This window comes from Zonotrichia leucophrys, chromosome 2 (assembly GCF_028769735.1).
Source record: "Zonotrichia leucophrys gambelii isolate GWCS_2022_RI chromosome 2, RI_Zleu_2.0, whole genome shotgun sequence".
Classification (NCBI taxonomy): domain Eukaryota; kingdom Metazoa; phylum Chordata; class Aves; order Passeriformes; family Passerellidae; genus Zonotrichia; species Zonotrichia leucophrys.
Genome location: NC_088171.1, coordinates 71,167,580 through 71,187,693, shown reverse-complemented (window position 1 = coordinate 71,187,693; position 20,114 = coordinate 71,167,580). Strand labels below are relative to the sequence as shown.

General features: G+C 46.9%; 1 protein-coding gene across 2 annotated transcripts in view; it reads left to right on the top strand.

Moving 5' to 3' along the window:
* The first annotated feature begins 6,782 nt into the window (after positions 1-6,782).
* Positions 6,783-20,114, top strand: part of TNFRSF11A (TNF receptor superfamily member 11a) — a 28,131-nt gene continuing 14,799 nt past the window's right edge. For both annotated transcript variants that reach the window (XM_064705424.1, XM_064705423.1), the window contains exons 1-3: positions 6,783-6,995; positions 19,305-19,386; positions 19,805-19,930. In XM_064705424.1, coding sequence (XP_064561494.1) covers positions 6,936-6,995; positions 19,305-19,386; positions 19,805-19,930 — 268 coding nt within the window. In that variant the 5' untranslated portion in view covers positions 6,783-6,935. The remainder of the gene's footprint in view (positions 6,996-19,304; positions 19,387-19,804; positions 19,931-20,114) is intronic.

Genomic DNA, 20,114 nt, shown 5'->3' with positions numbered 1-20,114 from the left:
CAGAATATTTTAAATTAACCTTCTCCCACCTTTCCTGTTACTATTCAAAGTAAGTGAACCTTTTGGGACAAAATGTTCTGTTAAAAGAAAGCAGTTTGTCCCCTGAGGGTTGTCTTTAATTGCTTATGGCTCTGCCTGAGTAAGGATTCTGTAAAAAACCTAAGTGTTTGCTTTATTGGCATTGTCTAAACTTCTTCCACTTGTTAGCCTTAAATGTCAAAGGTCTCATGCTGCCCCTAGTGAAGTTTCAGATAAAATCTTTGTATCTTTATTTAAAATATTGGCTCTTGTGTTCTTAAACAAAAGAAATCAGTGGGCTGAAGGTACCTGGCTGCCTCTATATATGTTCTCTGCAGATCAAGCATAAAGCTAATTGGTATTGTGCCTATATTTGGTTCTGAAAGATTCCTTTCTAGACCTCTAAATTAGGCAAATTGTTCTTCTTGTATCTTCTAAGCAAGGTGAATAAAGGGAGCTCCATAAGAAAAGCTGCTCAGTCTTCTGTTAGTCTCTTCCTACTCCCCTGCTGCACCAAGAAGAAAAACAATCCTGCTATTACTGTACATGGAAGTATATTCTGGTTAGGGGAACTAAAGGCAGTGTTTGAATGGATTTGGGGCTACAAAAGGTGGGGAAGCTGATGGATTTAAAGATTAAAAACTATCCATGAAAAAATCTGTTGTGAAGACAAGGAGGAGGTTTTTTTAATATATTGTGGGAATTCATTGCTACGTAGGGGATGATAAGATGATTCAAAAAGATTCTGCAGAAAAGTAGGTTTGTCCCTCTCTGTTGTGACACTGTTAATGGTATTTGTGTTCCAGGACTCAGTGGTTCTATGTTTTAGTACATTTATGAAGGTGAGTATAATGCATTCCAAATGTTTTAAGTAATTTCCCATTTGGAACTTGCTAAGTATGATATTTAAGTAAACCATGAAGTACCAGCAGAGGTTCATGGAGCAGAAGGTCACTGAAATGTTGATAGAGCAAAATGATTGCCATGCCACTGATCTGATGTGGAATCACAGAAGTTCCTGCATCAAATGTAAGTGCTGATGAATAACAGGAATGAAGGCAACAAGATTTCTAGGAAACTGGCTCACTGATTTTCTGAGTGCATTTGGTTAATGTTTCTAGTAAATACATTCAGATCCATAGCTAATTTGGTTTACACTATGAAATTGATCAACAAAGGCCCAGAGGAGCATGGTTGTTGAATAAAGCTATTCAGGTCCTGGATGTCAGCAGCGTACACTGATATATCATGTGTTAACTAATTCAAATGAATGACCATGAATGAGTAATCATTTTTCCAGAGAAGCTGTTTCTAAGGTTTAGCTTAGAAGCTGTTTTAAGGTTTCCTTAGGTTTAATGCTGGCCAGTTTTCATCCATACAGATAAGCTGTAGGAAAAGAGGATTCTGCTTACAGAGTTAGTAACAAGCAAGTCAGTGGCAAACAGCCTCTGTCTTGAGAGGCATCTGCACTACATGCTGAACTTGAACGTCCATCACACTTCCAGTTTGGTGGAAGACTTCCTTAGGCTGAAGATTTTCATTTCCCGGAAACTTGTGAGTATGAACCGTTCTACTGCAGAGCTGAGTGACTTGAAACAGTGATTTAGCACTTGGTGTCAAGGGCCAGCACCATGGCAGTGGTCAGTCTGGTTCCCTTGCAGCCCTGGGATTGCATGTGCTCGCTACTGCCTCCCTCAGTCACCCCTTGTCAGGCTGGTCTGTGCCCTCTTCACCATCCCACAGAAGCAGAGGGCTGTTTTCCCTACCATTTAAATACTGTTTGCAAATAGGACTGTTTGCTGCGTATTTGAATATTTCCATTCCCAAAACTACTGTGACTGTGGCCTTATGCTGCGGCTCCTTGCCCTGCACTTTTACAGAGTTTTTTCCCCGTTCCATAACACCTGAGAGGCCTCTTCAGGAGATGGAGGCAGTACAGTGGAGTCCTGCTGAAGTGACAGCAGCTGTAGCAGAGCGTGTGCCTTGTAGGATCATGTGGGTTGTTCTGAAAGGCATTTGCACCTTCCCTTTAACTACACTGCAAAGCAAGGGGAAGTGGTGATGGGGAAGAAGCAGCTTCAATGTTTAATAGGCAACAAGGACCTTGGTAGGTTTGATCCCTTGCCAACAGATGAATGCACTCCGTTGATCTAAGTATGAGTTATCTCAATCAGGTGAGTTTTCAAAGGAGTTTGGGATCATTAAGTGTGCTGTTGGATAAAATGGCAGGGTGGCTCTGGGAGCTGGTAATGGGGTGTTGCCAAGGGGTTATGGTCTCAGTCCCCCTGCGGGTAGGTGTTTGCCAGCCTTAAGGACTCAGCTCCAGGGCTTGAGGAATATCCTGGGCAGAGCAAGCTCCCCAGGCCATGCCAGTATTGCTCTTGTCCCAAGGATGAATATATAACTCAAGTCTTAGGGGTCAACAGGTATCTTATAAACGTCAAAGTTAAAAATTCACCATGACTTTGTATTTCCTCCCTGGAATAGGCAGGCATAGCTGTTGCCACAGTGGCTGGTGATAACCTATCAGCGCAGTGTCTGCTTGCACGTACTTCAAATATCTGACGTACTAGCGGTGGCTGGTTGGGAGCATTTTTCTTTTGAATGCTGTGGACTTGAGGTTTTCAGACAGGCATTTAGCAGTGGTACATTTTTGTGGGATTGTAAAAGGTGTGTTGTGTAAACCACACCAGTGTGACTAAGGAGCTTTATTATAGTTGCTCTGTCATGGGAAATATTTGTGTCCTTGAAAATTTCAAGGAGACTGGGCAAAAGAATGGTATGGAAACTTGCCTTTCACAGGAAGAAAAGAGTTTCAAGTTGATGACATGACTTTGTGTATGGGTTGTAGTTTTTTGTAAATAGATTTTATTTTTTAAATTTCTTTATTTTAATACCTAGAGTTCTCAAATAAAACTAGAGCCTTCTGTGCTAAAATATTTTTCTAACTTTTTTCTCCAAGTATAGAAAGCTCCACATGCTGGGTCATACAGTAGGGCTCCTTCCCTGCAGTGGGTGATGAGGCAGCTGAAAGCAGCATTTCTCCCTGGTCCCACAGCAGACTCTCTGCATGGATTGCTGGTACTCCAGAAGCTGCACTGTGACCCACCTGCCCCACAGGGCATCCCTCTGATTTAAAGGATCTTTCCAAGAGCTCTGACTTTGCACTGCACTGCCTTTCCTGCTCACCTGCTGAGAGGCAGGTGCTCATATTTACACAGCCTGTATTTAGTCCACAGACTGAAACCTCAGATAACCTTTGTGACACATACTGAAAGAAAACCACTGATCATGATTGATCAAAACCCTTCACCTCATCCTCTATCCTCAGCAGCATGCAAGAGGCAAGGGAATGCCTTCACAGCCTTCCTGCACATAAGAAAAGGTCTCCCAGGGTGCAACCATCTGCCTTTCAGTGTTGCTTCTCTACCCAAGTTTCCATCATGTCACTTTGAAGACCTTGAAGATTTAACGAAAAGCGTCCTGGTTCTCCCTCCCTGGGAAAGGGGGCATCACAAGGTGTTGGTGTCCATGTGCAGGTTAAGGGGAGTTCAGTGGCATGGATAAAGTGAAGGAGCAGCTGGGGACGTAAACATGAGTGCACAGGTGCTGTTCAGATGTCCTGGTGTATCCACCAAACCATTCCCGGCCTTTGCTTTTTGGGTTGAAAATTTTGGGAAGGTGGGAGACAAATGTAGGCATCGGCTGGGACTGAGCTGCCATTTATCCAAGCTCCTGCAAAAGAGAAGTTTTTACACTGATGCTGAAAGGGTTTAATTTTCCCACAGCTACAAAACTTGCAGTTTTGATGTAGATAGCAACTTTTAGAATAGCATTTAGCAGGTAATACCCACTTTTCTCTCTAGGAAGGAAGCAAGAAGAGATCCATACTGACCGCAGCCCCACTAAGCGGTCAGCCAGGCTCACGGTTTGTTTTCCATGGCAGGCATCACCAAAGAAGGGATCCTGGAATTATCCAAGGTATTATTTTCATTCTGTCACACCACTAAGGCTGCACAGGCTTTTCCATCTCTCCTCTTTCATGAAAGCTTCCCAAAGGCTAGTCCAATTGTTGCTTGTGTGCCACAGCGGTGAACAGAAACAAGAGGCACCTGAATGTCACTGTTAAGTTTGAAACCTCAATTTTTCAAGCATTTTGGTTTTATTCAAAACAGGTGCTTTGCAAAAGTAACTGACAAAATAATGTTCTGTAAGAGAAAAAAAAATCTAGAACAGGCGGACAAAGCAGTTTTGGTATAAATGTTTAGGTTTTATCTATGCTACATAGAATGATATATGTGATAACTGTGAGAGAATTGACAGTGCTACACGTTCCCCAGTTCATATTTTATAGCATTCACATTTTAGTTTATAACAATCTACTGCAATCCATAATTAAGACTGTAAAGCACCCAATAGTGGCTTCTGTGGGTTTTGGCTCAGAAACATAAAATTTAACTCAGAGGAAAATATCTGAGCTTTCAAAAAGAGGCTGTTTTCACAAAGTGGTAGAAAATGAGAGAAATTTCAGCCCAAACAAGAAATATTTCAGGCAGGATCGGGGTGAGAATGCAAAAGTAATTGAGCTGATTTGCAATACCAACTGCTCTGGAGCTCCTCTGAGCTGCAGGGCTTGGCTTCATCCCGATGCCTTCAAAGCCTTCACTTGACACCTTTGGAGCAAGCTGATAACACATCTAACTGCTAGTGAGAGTGTGAGTTTGCTCTTGTAAATCTCTGGTTAGAATGAGCAGCTGGTAAACAAACACAGCCTATAGCCTCGGTGTTGTGCTAAACGTGAAAAGGGGAAGAGACTTAACAGACTGTTCTGTTTAAAAAGAAACATTTCCTTGTACCATAAACACAAACATTTTAAAACCTCCCGGCTGGCACAGAGCTGCATGTTTTCAGCAATGGGTGGATGAGGCTCCAGCAGAAGGATCTCACCCCAGTGCTATCCCTCCCTCTCAGTGGGCTCCCTCCAGGATGAACCAGGACTAGCACCACTGCCAGCAGTTGGGCACACACCTTTGCACATGTCACACCTTACCTTGCAAAGCCCCTGACAAGTCTGCTTTGCATTTGTTCCCTACCAGGCAAGCTGGCTGCTGTGGCCATCCCTCCTACTCTTCACTCCCAACTCAGTTGTGTTCCGGCCTGTGCAGCCCAAGTGTGGTGGGACCCTGACTCCTCAAGCAGGGTGACAGGGCTCTGACATGCACTTGCAAGCTCGATGGCTTGCTGAAACCCATCAGCATGATCCTTACCCAGTCACCTCCAGAAGAGTGAGGGCATCAGGAGCAGCATGTCATGCAGTGTTGCTTTGAGCCACAGCCACAGTGAAGCATCAAAGTCACCTAGGGGCCACCAGTGCCCAAAGAGCCCCGTGGTGTCAGGGAACGAGGCCAGGACCTGCAGGAGCACAAGGACCTCAAGCAGGACCTGCTTAAGCAAAGATCAGGCAGAGCCCAACGCTTGCTGAGGACATTGGGGGGTCAAGCAACTCTAGGGAGATTAAAAAGGCTTTATGGTGCCTGGAAACTATCTAAGGGTGAAGGTCATAGCTTGGTGTTGCTGTGGAGGCAGGCCCTCCTCTAGCTAGAGGGAAAAAGCTCAGCAGCTGTTTCTGTCCCGGGTGTATCATTCCTCTGAGCAGAAATCAGACAACAGCACAACCGAGGAAGGATCAGTTTTTAATATTCTCTTCATCTTTTGCGTTTGAATTAATGTATTTATTTGAAAACATAGAGAAACTCTACACTTTTTTCCAGGTCAAGGGTTAAATCTAAATACATAAGTGAAAGAACAACTTCCTTCTTTGCCCACGTCAGAAACGTGCTCCCAAGCTCACTTCTCAGCATGTAAGCACAGGGCAGGTTTTGTGTCCCCAGGGTCATCTCCCCTGGATCCTCAGCCTGTGTAAACAGCCGGGGCCTGTCCTGCGGCACCACAGAGAATTCCTGACCCTCTGTGAGGGCAGGGACATCGCGGCCGTGCCGGGCACGCCCCCAGCTGCAGCCCCTCGGCCCGGGCAGGGCGGTGCGGGCCCTTTCGGGGGTCAGGAGGCCACCGAGCAGCGTTCCGAGTCAGGTCGCAGGGACTGGCCCCGGGCACGGCCTGGAGTGGTTTGGGAGAGCTCCCAAAGCACATCTTCCGCTTTTCTTCCCCTCTTGGCAGCAATCCCGTCCGCCAGCTCCCGACATCAGCTAAAGTTCGTGGAGGGGGAAGGGAGGGGGACCGCCAGCTGCGCCAGAAGGCCCAGGCTGGCACCCACATGTTGCACGGGCACCGAGAGGGAACAGGGCACGGGAAGGGACGGGACAGGCGCTCTCCTCGGGGCTGGGGGCAGACCCAGGGCGCATGGGGGGCGAGGTGGGAGGCTGTCTGAGGCCCAAGATGTCCTCTGGCAGTGACAGGCCCCCTCCGGGGGCATGAGGAGAAGGCAACAATTCCAGGGGAGATGACAGCGGGGAAAGGGGCTCAGGGCTGGAACGGGAGGGCGTAAAGGCGGAGGCAGGTGGAAGCACGGCCCTGCCGAGAAGGGCCAACCGGGAATGCAATCCCCTCCGGCCGGAGGAGGGACGTGGGCATGGTGACTAAACTTCTTGTAAAAAGGGGTGGAGAAAGGAAAGGGAGGGACAAGAAGCGAGGGAAAAAAAAAAAAAAAAAAAAGGCCCTGCATGTCAAGGCTGAGGAAATGCTGTGGGAACTACAGCCAGGCGCTTTTTTTTTTTTTTTCTTCTTCTTCTCTCTTCTCCCCTCGTGTAGCTGAGAGGAAGGAAAGGAAGAAAGAGAAGTAGTCAGCTCAAATGCGCCTCGCTGCGCTGCCGGGGCGCGGGGGCTTGGCTGGAAGGATCTAGTTTCCCTTGGTGGCAGGAAAAGGAGCCACGGGAGGAGGCAGAGACGCGCACCCAGACATGCCCGTCCCGTCAGGCTGCTGGCTCCTTCTCCTGTGCCTCGCTGCCGCCGGCAAGCAGGTAAGGCTGGGAGCCGGCCGAGGGGGAGGTGGGTGTCGCATCCCGCCCGCGGGGCTGCTTTGCTCGTCCCTCTGCTCGGGGCCATCGGCGATATCGGAGCCCGCGGCATCCCGCAGAGCAGCTTCGCCTGCCTTGCCCCCCGCTCTGCTGGTTTGGGTTTTGGTTTTGTTTTTATCCCAGCAACTCATAAGCTTCTCTCGCTTCTGTAAAATCAAAGTAGTCCAAACCCAAAGTTGCAAAGGAAGCCAGGGGATCTGCGGGGAAAACAGCAAACCCAGGGCAGGGTGTGAGAAACCAGAAAATATTTGCAGCGAGGTTGTTGAGGGATATAATTTGCATGTAGAGTAAAAATAAGGCAGACTCCACCCTACCGAACAGATTTATTCGAGAGAGCGTGGGCACACTTGTCCCTCAGGCATGGGACGCGGGGTTTTGGCAGCCCGGGTTCAGCTTTCCAGCTTCCCCAGCGGGATGAGTCCCCTCAGGCTCTGGCCATCCCGCCATCCCAATGCCGGCAGCCCCGCGCGGCCCCGGGACGTGGGACGGCGCTGTGACCCCCGGTCCGCGAGTGGGCGGCCGCCTGACTCGCCCGGAGGCTGCTGTGCTGCTCACGGCGGAGCCGGGAACCCCAGCCCGGAGCCGGGTCAGCCGCCCCAAAGGGCAGCCCTCTCCTCCGACGGGGGAAGGTCTGAGCTAGCTGTGGCTCTGCGGTTGTTTGCAAACACAGCGTGCTCCGGTCGCAGCTCTGTGCGATGCCAGGTGGCTGCTGGTCAGCGTGGTTCGCTTGGGATCGTGGCTGGTCTTCCCCTGCCGTCGGAAAGATCATTTTCTACAGCCAGCTCCTGCTCAGCCGTGTCAGCGGCGTACATGGCGTTTCCTCCAGCAGTTTACATCGGCAGAAGCTTGCTTTGCTCTTTCTAATTATACAGCTTAAAAATTATCCTTCTCCCTTGTGGTTGTTTAGACCCTTCTAGACTGGCAGGATTTGCAAATAACATGCTACCCTTTATTTACACTTTATTTTCATTCATTATTCCATGTTTGGTAGCCTCGCTACCATTTGTATTTATTTCATCAGAACTTCTGGTATTTTTCTGTGTGTCATTATTCTTGATAAGTTATGTAACCTGAAGTGCTTCCCTCAACATGGGGATGTAACCAGGCCATGGCTCGGTTCCCTGAAAGCAAGGTGCAACTTCAAGAAAAAAGAGATAAAAACCCAAACCAAAACAGAAAACCCTCTGCTGTCTACAGCTTACAATTTCATGTCTGACCGCACAGTCCTGAGAGCCTTTCCTTTGGATTCCTGGTCCTAAATATGTTGCCTAAAACCACACAGCCCTTTTTTTCCCCTCTAGAACATACGTTTCATTTTGTCCACCCTCACTCTCAGGCTTCTCTCAAATCACTGCTTTCCAGGTGTTCTCCATATGTATGTGTATGAGCCTGCAAATTTCAAAAGTGATTTTTACATCACAGCTTTCAGAGGGTTTTCGCTGTCCCTCAGTATCCTCTGTGTCTCTCTTTTTTCCTGCCTTGGTGCTCGGGACTGATCAGTGCAGCAGGAGGAGCAGACCTCAACACTCTTCGGACCTTTGCTTCAGATCACTAACCATCACATTCCTGCTTCCTTCTGGAGCCATTTGGGCTTAGTGCAGTTTTTCCCTTTGGAATATCCTCATTGCCTGGAACTGGCTCAGCTTTTGACCAAACCTTGGAAATTCAGATTTCCATGGTATAGCTCCCGGCATGTTTCGGGCACCGTGATGTAGGAGCCAGAGCTCCTCATCATTTCTCACCTCTTGATTCATAGCCTTTCACAGGACACAGAACAAGGAACTGGTATTTATTTTGGGCTGATGTGTAAAGTCTTTCCACTGCCTCCAACACGTGCTTAATTCTGAGTCTGTGTTTGTACAGGGTGCAACTTTGCATCGCCGTTGCTTTGGACAAGTAGCAGCACAAAACTGTAGGAAGCTCCAGGAAAGCTGTAGCATAAAGATAAGGATAAAACATAATTTTTCAAAGAGCCCATTAATTTAATATTCTGCCTTCAAGAGTGAGCAGAACCCACAAGAATGTGAAAGGCAAGCCTAGAGAGGTGCTGCTCTGGAAGAGCCTTTCAGTTTCTCCTTTGACTGATTTGAGCAGTGGTTTCTTAGAAGAGAGTTGCTTTCTGATGGAACAATTGTGAGAATACGAGTGGGACGGTTGAGGTTCTTCTGATGCATTTGTGTTCGTTTAGACTGGTTAATAGGGTGGAATAGTGCTCGAATGGTGATATTTGCAATTTATTTCCTGCAAAGAATGAGAAGCATTTAGAAATATAAGTTATTGCATACTCACTCATAATTCTGCTGAGAATAGACATGATCATTGTCATCATTTTCACCAAAGAGGAAATGGGAACAGAGAATTCGTGACTTGCTCTAGGTCACACACCAAGCATGGAGCAGAACTTCTGGGAACAGAGCTCAGCCCTACTTATCTTGTGTTTCAGCCACAAGATGATCTTTCCGAGTGATTTGTTTTGGGCACCTGTCAGAGATATTTTGCTCTCTGGGGCATGATCTGCTCAGCTTCTTTGCACAGAATAGTCACATCCCTTTCCTTGCTGAACACCAGCAAATCTGTGCTACTATCAGATGGGAGTCAAAGTCTCTGAGAATGTGCATTTGCAAATGTGCAGTAAATCAGTTGCACCACAGATTCATCTCCCCTTGTGTGGCATGGAATGTGTCCTTCCACTGCTCTGCAACATTTACTTCTTAGATAACCTTTGCTCATTGCTAGCATTTGGAATTCTTTGCAGTGTAGAAAAGTTTTGGCAAAAATACAGATTTGTCTCTAACTTCCTGAAATGCACAGTCTGTATGATGAGAGAGGGGGAAAAAGAGCATAACAGTGACTGTACTGTGTTACCATGGGCTCTCCTGGTCCATTTTTCCCGCTCTGATTAGGGCCAAAGGAATCATTCAGTAGAGCAAAACTTCTACAATATCTAAACTCCTGGATATATTCTACCATTAACAGCATGGGCTTCAAAGCTACTGTAATTCAAATAGTTCATTTGTAAAAATTGCCTTGCAGCAATGGTTCTTGTGAGGAGCACTGGCAAGCCTTCCATTGTCTTGCAGTTTCCCCCAGAACATGTGAAAAATCTTACAGCACCTCATATCAACAGAATGTAATGTATGTAAAACTACATCAAACCACAATTTAAGAGATCTGTCCCACTTCTCTTTTCATGTTAAGCATCATCTGCCTGATGTAATTTCTTCTTTCCCACCAACAGGACCAAAACAAACCTTTGCCACATTTCTCAAATTGGTAGAATTCAAAGCTTATCAGACATCTCGAGGGTACTGACCAATGTCATCTAGGTCACAGGGCTTTCTTCATACGCTGCCAGAAGGAGAAAAAAGCCAAAAGAAACAGGTCAAGCAGAGAGGTTAACTGCATCCCTAAGGATCTTTTTTTGTTTCTACTGCCCATTACTGTCTATAACCCTCAAGCTCAAAAGAGTGGGATGTAACTTGACAGCCGGGCAAGAACCAGTGCAGATGGTGAAAGGGATGCATGTGTAACTACGACATAGAAAATCATGGAAACCTCGAAGTGATGCCCTCTAGCATCACTTAACACTATTTAACACACCCTTGACACTATTTAAAGGAATCATACTTGAGTCACTTTGCTAAGCTTATCCATCTGTCCCTAGGAGTTCAAGTGGTGAGAGGCTCTCCTGTAGTAGGTACATGCACAGAAGCAAGGAAAAGGAAAGGGCAGTGCTTGCTGCAAGGCAATGCCTCCTGCTTCTCCCTGCCCACTTCCTCTCTGTATGACCAGGTCTCCAGGAAGTCTTTGTGGTGACCAGAGCCAGGAGGGTTCCTGCCAGCACATGCTGTTACCACAGAATTCACATCTCCCTCCATCTGTGCCCCATGCTGCAAGGAGCTGCTGTGCAGCAAAGGCTGCAGGACACTTGGAGGAGATGGTTGCTTTGAGAGCTGGTTGAGCTTACACAGGAGGGAAGAGGGAGACAGAGAGAGCTGGTTCATCATGTAGTCAGCTGCAGCTCTGCTCCTTGCATAGACTGTCCCCTTCCTTTCCATAGGAAACTGGAAAGTCAGCTTGCTGGAAACTTGCTGGAAACTCAGCTTGCAAGGCAGCACTGGCTTCTGCTGCTGCAGCCACACACCCCTGTTTTTAAGGATGCCTTGGCAGGCGTTGCTTGCATGGAGAAGCAGCTGCTCTGAGAATGGCTCATTATTGCCGATGGAGAAGGCAAAGGCAAATATTTGTGTGTTATAAATGCAAGATAAAAATTCAGTGATGTTTAACCAGGTTGCACTCTGGACTCGAGCAGGCCTTGGTCTGTGCGACACAATAGCCTGCCTGCAAGAACTTGCCCCTTTTTATGACTTACTCTTTGAAAATGGTCCAAAGTTCATGTAGTAGAAGAAAAACTCCACCAGCAGCAATGGCTGGAAGTCACAAGGCGGCTGCAGGTGGGAATCCAGCTGTGCTGGCACTCAGGGCAGCCTGCTGTTGTGCCTGCCCTGTGGGAGCAGGACTTGGTGTGATGCTTTGGCGCTCAGGAAGGCAGATTTTCTGATTTGTCCCTGTCTGTGTGTCACTGCAGTGTGCTATCATATTTGTGATGGGATGCCTTCTGGAGGGCTCAGCACTGCACAGCAGGAGCAATGCTGACATCACCCTGGCACTCCAGGACATCCTGGTTTGTGTCTCATACCTGTGTACCTCATACCGCCTCAGCTGCTTTGTGCAGGGCTTCTGATGGTTGCCTCGTTTGTTTGCCTTCTCAGGGTGTGAGCTCTCTGGGCATGGCTTTCTTTGGTGTTTGTGCAGTGCCCAGGATGTCGTGGCTGCAAACGAAGCCGGAGTCATTAATCACCTTGGGATAGTGCCCCATCTGTTTCTCACCAAAGTCACGGGGAGGTCTGCCCACGCAGGCCCAGGAAGGGAGTGGATACATTGCCCTGGCTGGATGCCGCGGTGTAGGCTGCAGCATCCAGCCCTCACCCTTGTTCTCTGGATCTTCTTCTGCCCAGGACCCCTGCAGCATCCCCACAGCAGAGGCACATTCCCCACACCACTTGGCCAGATGTGTTCGTGCTGCCTCCCTGCAGCATTCCCAAAGGAGTGGCTGGAGGAGGGGCTCTGGCAGGGAATGGCAGCATAGTGGGCAGGCAGAGAGAGCCTGAGAGAGAGCTGAGACCCAGGGTTGCTTCTCAGCCTCTGCAGAACCATCTGGCTGCCTCCCTTCTTAAAATCTAGATAAAAGAGACCAGAAAAGGCTGTGTTTTGGTAAAAGAGCCAAGCTGTCCGGTTTAATCCACCCTGCAAGAGCAAATTAGCCAAGGAGGGGGGAAAAAAATGAGGTCATTCACCCTCACCACTTTGTGGCTACTCCAAAAGAAAAAGAAGTATATAGGGTCTGTTCAAGAATGGCAAAGAACAACATTTGTGACTGCAGATGGACACAGAATATATTTAGTCAGTGGTCAAAGGGGAGGGAAAAGAAAAGAATGTTGTATGGAAATAAAAATACTGTGAAGTTTTGTTAGGCAACCCATTAATCTGGAATGCAGAAATACAGATAGGGAAAAATGCGCAACTAGGTTCATATGAAGTCCTAAAATTGCTTATGTAGCACACAAGAAAATCTATTTTGAGTGCATTATTTTGCCACAGCGAAGAGTTTTGCCTTAGGAGCAGCATATGCTCCAGTAACTTTGCATTGTTTGGGAGCAAGGATGAGATGGTTCCTTGAATCTGATCTCACAGGAAGAAAAGCTCTCCCCTGCAATACCACATGTTGTAAAACAGGCTGCTTATGGAAAGCAGCCAGGGCCTCTTCCAATCAGGGAGGAATATTTCCATAGACATTACTGGCCGCAGCCACCGGCAGAGCTGGTTCCTTGTGATTGACACCTAAAGAGTGAGTTAATCAATCCTCAGCCCAGTCCTGAGCTCTTTAATAAAGGCAGCAGTTCCTTCACAACGGAGAAGGTGCAGATACAGTCATGCAGTCCCCCCTCTAAGTCACACGGAAGCAGAATGAGCTGTGGGTGTTACATGCATCCCCCCAGACAGCCATCATTCCCAGCCCTGCCCTTCATGTTCCTGCCTGCAGAGCATGCAGCAGTTGTCCCATGGACAATGGTAAAATCCAGGAGAAGGAAGCCAGAGCAGAGCATCAGGTGGTGCAAGCTCTCTTCTACTACAGACTTTCTCATTCTGCCCAGCAGCTCAGCTGGGATTGTGGGATTTCGCCTCACACAGTAAGAGATTACCATGTTATATTCCACTCTGAGGGTGTACTGGAAGGGTACATAAATATACAGATTTTAAGCATGGAAAGTCCACATTGGACACCTAATCTGGCATCCTGCCCAAGAAATCTGTCATGGTCATTTCTTCATTAAAATTCATCTTCAGCTGATGAAGCATAGAGAAATGATCTGCTGAACTAAAATGCAAGAGGAACGTGCTCCCCCTAAATCATTGTAGCTGTACTGTTTGGGGTTTTTAATTTTTTTTTTTAATTAAGCATGAATGGGTGTAGGGTGTAGAGTTACTCATGATGAGTCATTGAGACAGTACCTGGAGTGGGAAGGCTACTAAACTTTCCTTTGGAGCGCTGCTCTCGCACCTGTGCAATCTAGAAGAGATTTGCCTCTGCAGGCCTTACCACAAGCACACCTAGGTATTAGCTTTGATAATGCCATTATTCTGCAGCCTTTATTTCTGCTTGTTATGGACTGTTGGTCTTGCTGTCAAGCCTTTTTGGTAAATATTTTGGTTTGGTTAGCGTTGGAGTTCTCGTCTCTGATTCACCTTCAGAGTATTCTGCCTAGTAGCTGTTAGTCTTTGAATTGCTGCAGCTGTGGGTGCCCGTAGGTTAAAGCACAAGGTTTTGCAGCAAAGTGCAGAAAATGTGCAGGCACTGCTGACTGCCCAGGCAGTGAAAATGTTAAGTGTGCCCCTGTGTCTGCGTGTGGAGGTGACTTTGTCTCTGAATGACAAATGTTGTGCACGTGATGGCAAGTCCATGGAAGCAGGCTGGCTGATTCACAGCCTCAGTCAGTCCCTGTTTCAGCCCTGCTGTCTCTCACCCCCATTGTCTCCCATCTGATCTATCTGATATACCTGAGGTTCCTGTCTGCCTGCCCCCACCCCACCGTGGGAGCCGTCAGTGGGGCACTTCTCCTTTGCGTAGCTGCTGGCCAGAAATAGCTCTGGTGGGTTTGAGATTGAGGAATGCTCCTTCCCACCAGTGGGGCAGCACCAGTTGCTCAGGTGTTTGCTGCATGCTGGAACAGAGGGACATGGGGAATGGGCAGGACAGAACTTCTGCCACCATTTGCCCAAGTCCTGGCCGCACGTTACGGTTTTCTCTTCACCTCCTCATTATTGATTTTATCCCTTACGTTCTTTCTGGCCTCTTCAGGCATTCAGGCTGTAGCAGGGTTTTAAGGACCTATTTTTAAAAGTGAAATAATATTTAGTTTAAGCTGTTGCCATTTCCCGGCTCTATTTTACCACGTGGTGGTAGTTCTGTGATGTGGTTTACTGGTCACTGGAAAGTTGACATCACCAAAAGCATTTCATTCACAATCTAAGATTTTTGTGATGAATTACAGGCCTGCAAGCAAATAACTGGAATTGCAAAGCTGTGACTTGGGTGCTGCTTTGATTTAATTTTTATCCACAGTGAAGGCTGTCCATGAAGGAACTGTTGCATGCAATGTGATTATGATTAAGTCTTTAACACAGGACTCCTCTTTCCCCTTGTACACCCCTTACACAACTGTAAAATTTTCCAGAGTTATTACTATTATGTGCCTCAACAGCGTGCCTGGGAGCACCAGCCACACCAGCACCCCTCAAGAACCAGATTCTGTTTTCGCTCTTAGATAATTTTTTAGGCAAGCCTCTGAAACTGGCAATGGGCTGAAGAAATCTGGAGTCTGGTTAACTGTACTGCTGACCCAAAACAGGTAGGAGCCTGGAAGGCTGTGGGCACAGCTGGTACCTGTGAGGGGAGAGGCAGTGGCTCATATTTGAAGATGACTGCAGAGGCCCTCTTAACTGTGCTTGCAGGGGCTACTTCAGTTCAGGAAACTTCTCAAAGCTCACTCCTGTTGACAAAGGCTCATAAAGCCCCAATTCTACAGATTTTTCTCCGTTTTGTAGCAGGCAAGTCTAAGGACCTCAAAGCAAGTGGCTTGAATAAACCTGGACTCCAAAGTATAAAGAAGAAGTGGCGTGTGCAAGGCAGGACAGACCAAAGTTGTCTTTCCCATAGGTACTTTGATGCTGTAATAATAAATGGAGAAAAAAATGTGCTTTGATCAGTGAAATGATGACAGATGACTTGAATACTCTCCAGAAACAACTACACTGGTCAAGAAGGTGTCATCTTAAAAGACAGCTATCCCTTGACGTGTCTCTTTACATCTCAATTTGTGCAAAACTGAGATTATTGCTAATGAGCAATCCTCACTGAGGCCTCAGGTTCTTGTTCAAAAGTGTCATGGGAAAAAGATTGTGGAAACCCCCGACCTTGTTCTTCCAGATTTTTTCTTTTCAAGGAAAGAGGCCCATGCAACTCTATCTTTTCTGAAATGTGAAGAGCGAGAAGAGTAGTTTTAGCATCCATGACACACAGCTTCTGCTTCCCTCTGATTGCTCAAGGACACAAAGAATAAATATTTCGTTAAGCCTGAGGACAGGAGTCTGAATGCTGCTGGTTCTCCCCTTCAGAAGCACCTGTGTGTGTGTTTTTTAAGGTGTGAGTAACACAGTGTTGCTTTGTAGTGCTGTCGTCGATGTTCTCCAGCCCTAAAAGCGCATGCACACTCTTGCTTAGTATCCTTTTCAACAAATAAGTAAGACAAAAACCCAAAGCTGAAAAGTCTCCCTGTAGCTCAACACCAAAACACAATCTTTCTGCAAACCTTGATGCAAGCATGCCTGTTTTTCCAAAGAAGTCCATTGTGGTAATCATGTGCTTAAAGGTAAGCAGGTGTTGGTGTGCTTTACCAAACTGGATCTACCAAGCCTGGAGGAGGTTTGTCTTTTTCCCCCTGGCTTCTTCCCCTGTCAGATATACTTGTTCTGAAGTAATATTGATCAAACAGGAAAGCTGCCTGGTTTTTTAGGAGCTGGTGGAAATCTGGGTGCTTTGCACACTTTCAAAATGACAAATTAAATTTACACAGGATACCTAGAGCTCTCTGAAGCACGTATTTACACGTGGTGGTGGGATTTAATGAGCAGCTTCATCAATAGTGAGACCATTAAAGGAACGAGCAGACTGGGTGTAATCTCATTTAAGCACTTCAGAGGAAGTTGGCACTTTCTCTCTCTAGATAAGAGCTTGGTGATGTCCAAATCACTCTGACCCACAGGCCAGCATCCGAGGAGAGGAAGGATGTTCCATGGGTAACGGAGCAGACTTGAGCCTTGGGAGACTTGGTTTGGTTTCCTGTCACCTCTGTAAAGCCAGATGGCCTCCTGGTACAAGTTCCTCATCTACAAATGAATTGCACTTCCCTGTCTCAGAAGGACACATTGGCAGGAATGTGCTGGTGGTGGTGAAGCATCAGGTCATCGTGCTACCAGCAGCACAAGTACTTCTCATCCTCCAAAGGAAGTTAATGTACAGCTTGAGACAGACACATCTGCCTGGCAGAGGGATTAACATGGGATAGCTTCACGTCTAACAGAGCTGTGTTAGCAAAAAGTTTGGATCCCCTCATAAGAAAATTCCAGGTTGCTTTGATTTCCCTTCCTGTCCACTCTTGCCCCAGCTTTCATTCTTGGCAGATCCAACCAGTCCATACCAGGCTAGAATCCCTCACCTTCACCTGGGAGTTAGCCCCATGAGAGCCTTGTCCTTGGACCATTGGGCACAAATCAAAAGAGGGAGTATTCAGCTTTATGAATGCCTTGGTTTGTGTGAAAAGGGGAAGGACACAGACACAGAAGAGGCTGCTCATTGACACAGAGCACAGGTTAATGCAGCTGTGACCAATTCCATAACAGTAGCCCTCACTGTGTTGTAAAGCCTGGTGGTAGCAAATGATGTCCAACAGGTGGCTGAGCAATTAGCCTGCTCCCTTCACCTTGGTTCCAGGGCCGTGCTGCTTCTCCTCAGGCTGAGTTGTGATTCTCAGAAATTACTCCAGACCCTTTAGCTGAATGCTCCTTAGCAGATTTGCATATTCTTCCGCAAAAAGGATGACTTTGCCCTTGTTTGACACTTCAGTAATTTTTTTTGTCTTTTTCTCTAAAGAGGAACTATTAAACAGGGGCAAACGAGGAAGAAGAGGATATTCTGTAACAAAAAGCAAGTGGCTGAGACTGCTTTTGGTCTCACCACGATTGTTACCTTTGTGGATGGCTGAGTAGAACATCAATTGCTCAAGACATTCTTTGTGCTTGGTTCCACATCATCACCTCAGCCCTTTGCTGGCCATCTCAGTGTTTTAGCCTGAGGTGCATTACAGAAAACGAGCTCTTTCAAGTGTAGGGGTCACTGAGCTGTGTCACTGTTCAGCTGCCAGCCTGGCCCAACTCTCCTTTTCCTAGATTGCTTCTTCTCTCACCAGTGCTGCCTGTTATCCTGTGCCCCTCCTTGGAGGTGCTGTGTAAACAGGGAATGCAGTGTTTGTTCCAAAAAGGCATTATCTAATCGCAGGAAAGGTACTGCTAATGAGTGCAAAGAGACAAACAAGGAAACAATGAGACAACACAAGACTAGACTCTTAATTTGACCCGGGATTGTTGTGATGATAAAAAAAAAAGGCTGTAAATTGTTTATAGCCTGCAAAAATACAAGAGCTCAAGACCTCTGACTTGTGCTACTTTTTCTGTTCCAGACACAGCTAGTGCAGTTTTGATAAACACAAGTCATGAACCAACCCATGGCTCAAACTGCAAGCCAGAGGGTGGTGTTCTAAAAAAAATTCAATCTTTTTTGGTCATCTTAAATATACAAGACCTTTCCCAGCATTAGAAGAGAGCAAGGTGCTTAGGGGAAACATTTTTTAAGGGATTGCTATTGCTTAAACTAGAAAAGGAGAGAGGAGAAGATGTAAAGATTTGGAGGCAACAAGGGGATAATGCTAAGTAGAGGAATGGGAAGCAGCACCAGCAGGCCTAGGGTTGTCATGTGCTATTAGATGGCAAAAGCTCCCTTTAACCAGCAGAAGAAGCTTTATTCCAGCTTTGTCCAAGTTAATGCAGTTTTCAGGGCTGTATCCAAGAGTAAAGAATTCCTTGCTATGGGCTTGATTTTGAATCACCTTATCTAATTTCAAGATCAACAACTGTGAGGTGTTGGGTTTGCCTTGAGGACTCTGAGCTGCCAAAGCAGGGTCAGTGAAGGGCTGGGCACAATGCTCAGCTGGCCAGGATCCCCAGCACAAGCCATGCCCTCAAGCCTGGGCTCTGGGGGGGACCACTGTGTGCACAGGGTGCTGAGAGCTGGCAGGGAATGCAAAGGCCTATGAGGGCCAGAGGCAACTCTGCTGCCCACTTTGCAGATTCCCTGTCATGTACCCACTTTAGATGGTGAGGGGGAGAGGGAGTGCTTTGTGTAGATTTGTGTTGGTTTTGGTTTGGGTTTTTTGAGACACAAAGAGCTGTTGGATAATTGCATCACCTTTCTAGATGGCTGCCTCAGTTCCACCTCTGCAGGACACACTGGGAGCCATAAAAAGCTGCAGAATTTAAACTCGGTATTTCATGGACTAGGCAAGAGCATTTTGTATCCTAGTGGGAAGCTGGGAACTTCTTCTTTTTCAGGAATATAAATCATTCACTTTGCTTGTTTGCTTAATGCTCTGCATTAAAACTGGCAGTTTCCCAGGTCTTGATCTGAGGTAATTTCTGTGGAAGAGACTACAGAGGTATCACTATGCCTTTTTTTGCCTTTACAATTGTTTTAAAGTCGTAGATTTTAAATAAAAGAGTACTGTAAGAAAAGGTTATGTAGCAGGCCAAAAGTTCATGACAAATTGCCAGATGGATTATTTATTTGTCACCTGGCTCTATTAAAAGTTCCTGTGTGTACATCATCAAGTACATACTCTTAGCATGCTTACAAAGCACCTTTGAAATCACAAGTGTTGGGTAAGTTTTATTGCTTGGCTGTCCACAAGAGATAGAAACAGAACATCTTCCTTCTCTCTGCCAGTGCTGGGACTGGGTAGGGCTGGAGCTCTCCAAGTGTATTGGTTCTCATCATGTCCTCTCTTTCCTTCCCTGCTCCAGCTGTCACTACAAATCACTCCGCCGTGTGAGAGCGAGCAACACTATGAGTACTTGGGACGGTGCTGCAGGAAGTGTGAGCCAGGTATGTGAGCACTGTGGGGTGAGAGGCTCCTCAGCAGCTGCTCTGAGGGTGAGGCAGCCAGCTCTCCTGGCTGCTGGTGGATTGGCACGTGCCTTGCAGCTGCCTGGTCTCAAGTGCCTTCCTAGGGCAGGAGTGGTGCTGCTGGCCTCAGCAAAAGCCACGGCAGCTGTTTTGTTGGGATAGCACCTAACCACTGTGGGAGACAGACAGGAGCTCAATTCTTGTGCTCCCAGGCTGCCCACTTCACAGATGTTTCAGTGCCACACTGAATGGGGACCAGATTGACGAACTAAAAAGGTGCAGGAAGAAATGATTGTCCATAGCAGTGTTAGCACCCAATCTCTTACCTTTCTCTAACCTCCTTACACAGCTGCTCTACAGCTTCCAGGTGACCTACTTGTTCTTTTCTCAATCACAGGGAAGTATTTGTCTGCTAGATGCACTGCTACTTCTGATAGCGTGTGCCAGCCATGTGGCCCAAACGAGTATATGGATGTCTGGAATGAAGAAGATAAATGCTTACTACATAAAATATGTGATCAAGGTGAGCTGTTGATACTGCAGAACCCTTTAATCCAAATTAGTGAAGCATGGAGATGGGAAAGTGGATCTAGGGAAGTTGCTGTGTTCAGGTGGCCAACACCAAAGGCTGAGCTTGCAGAAGAGCCTGGCAGAGAGGGAGGTCCCCAGACAGCAGAGCACCATGACTGCAGTCTCAGTGCTGCTGA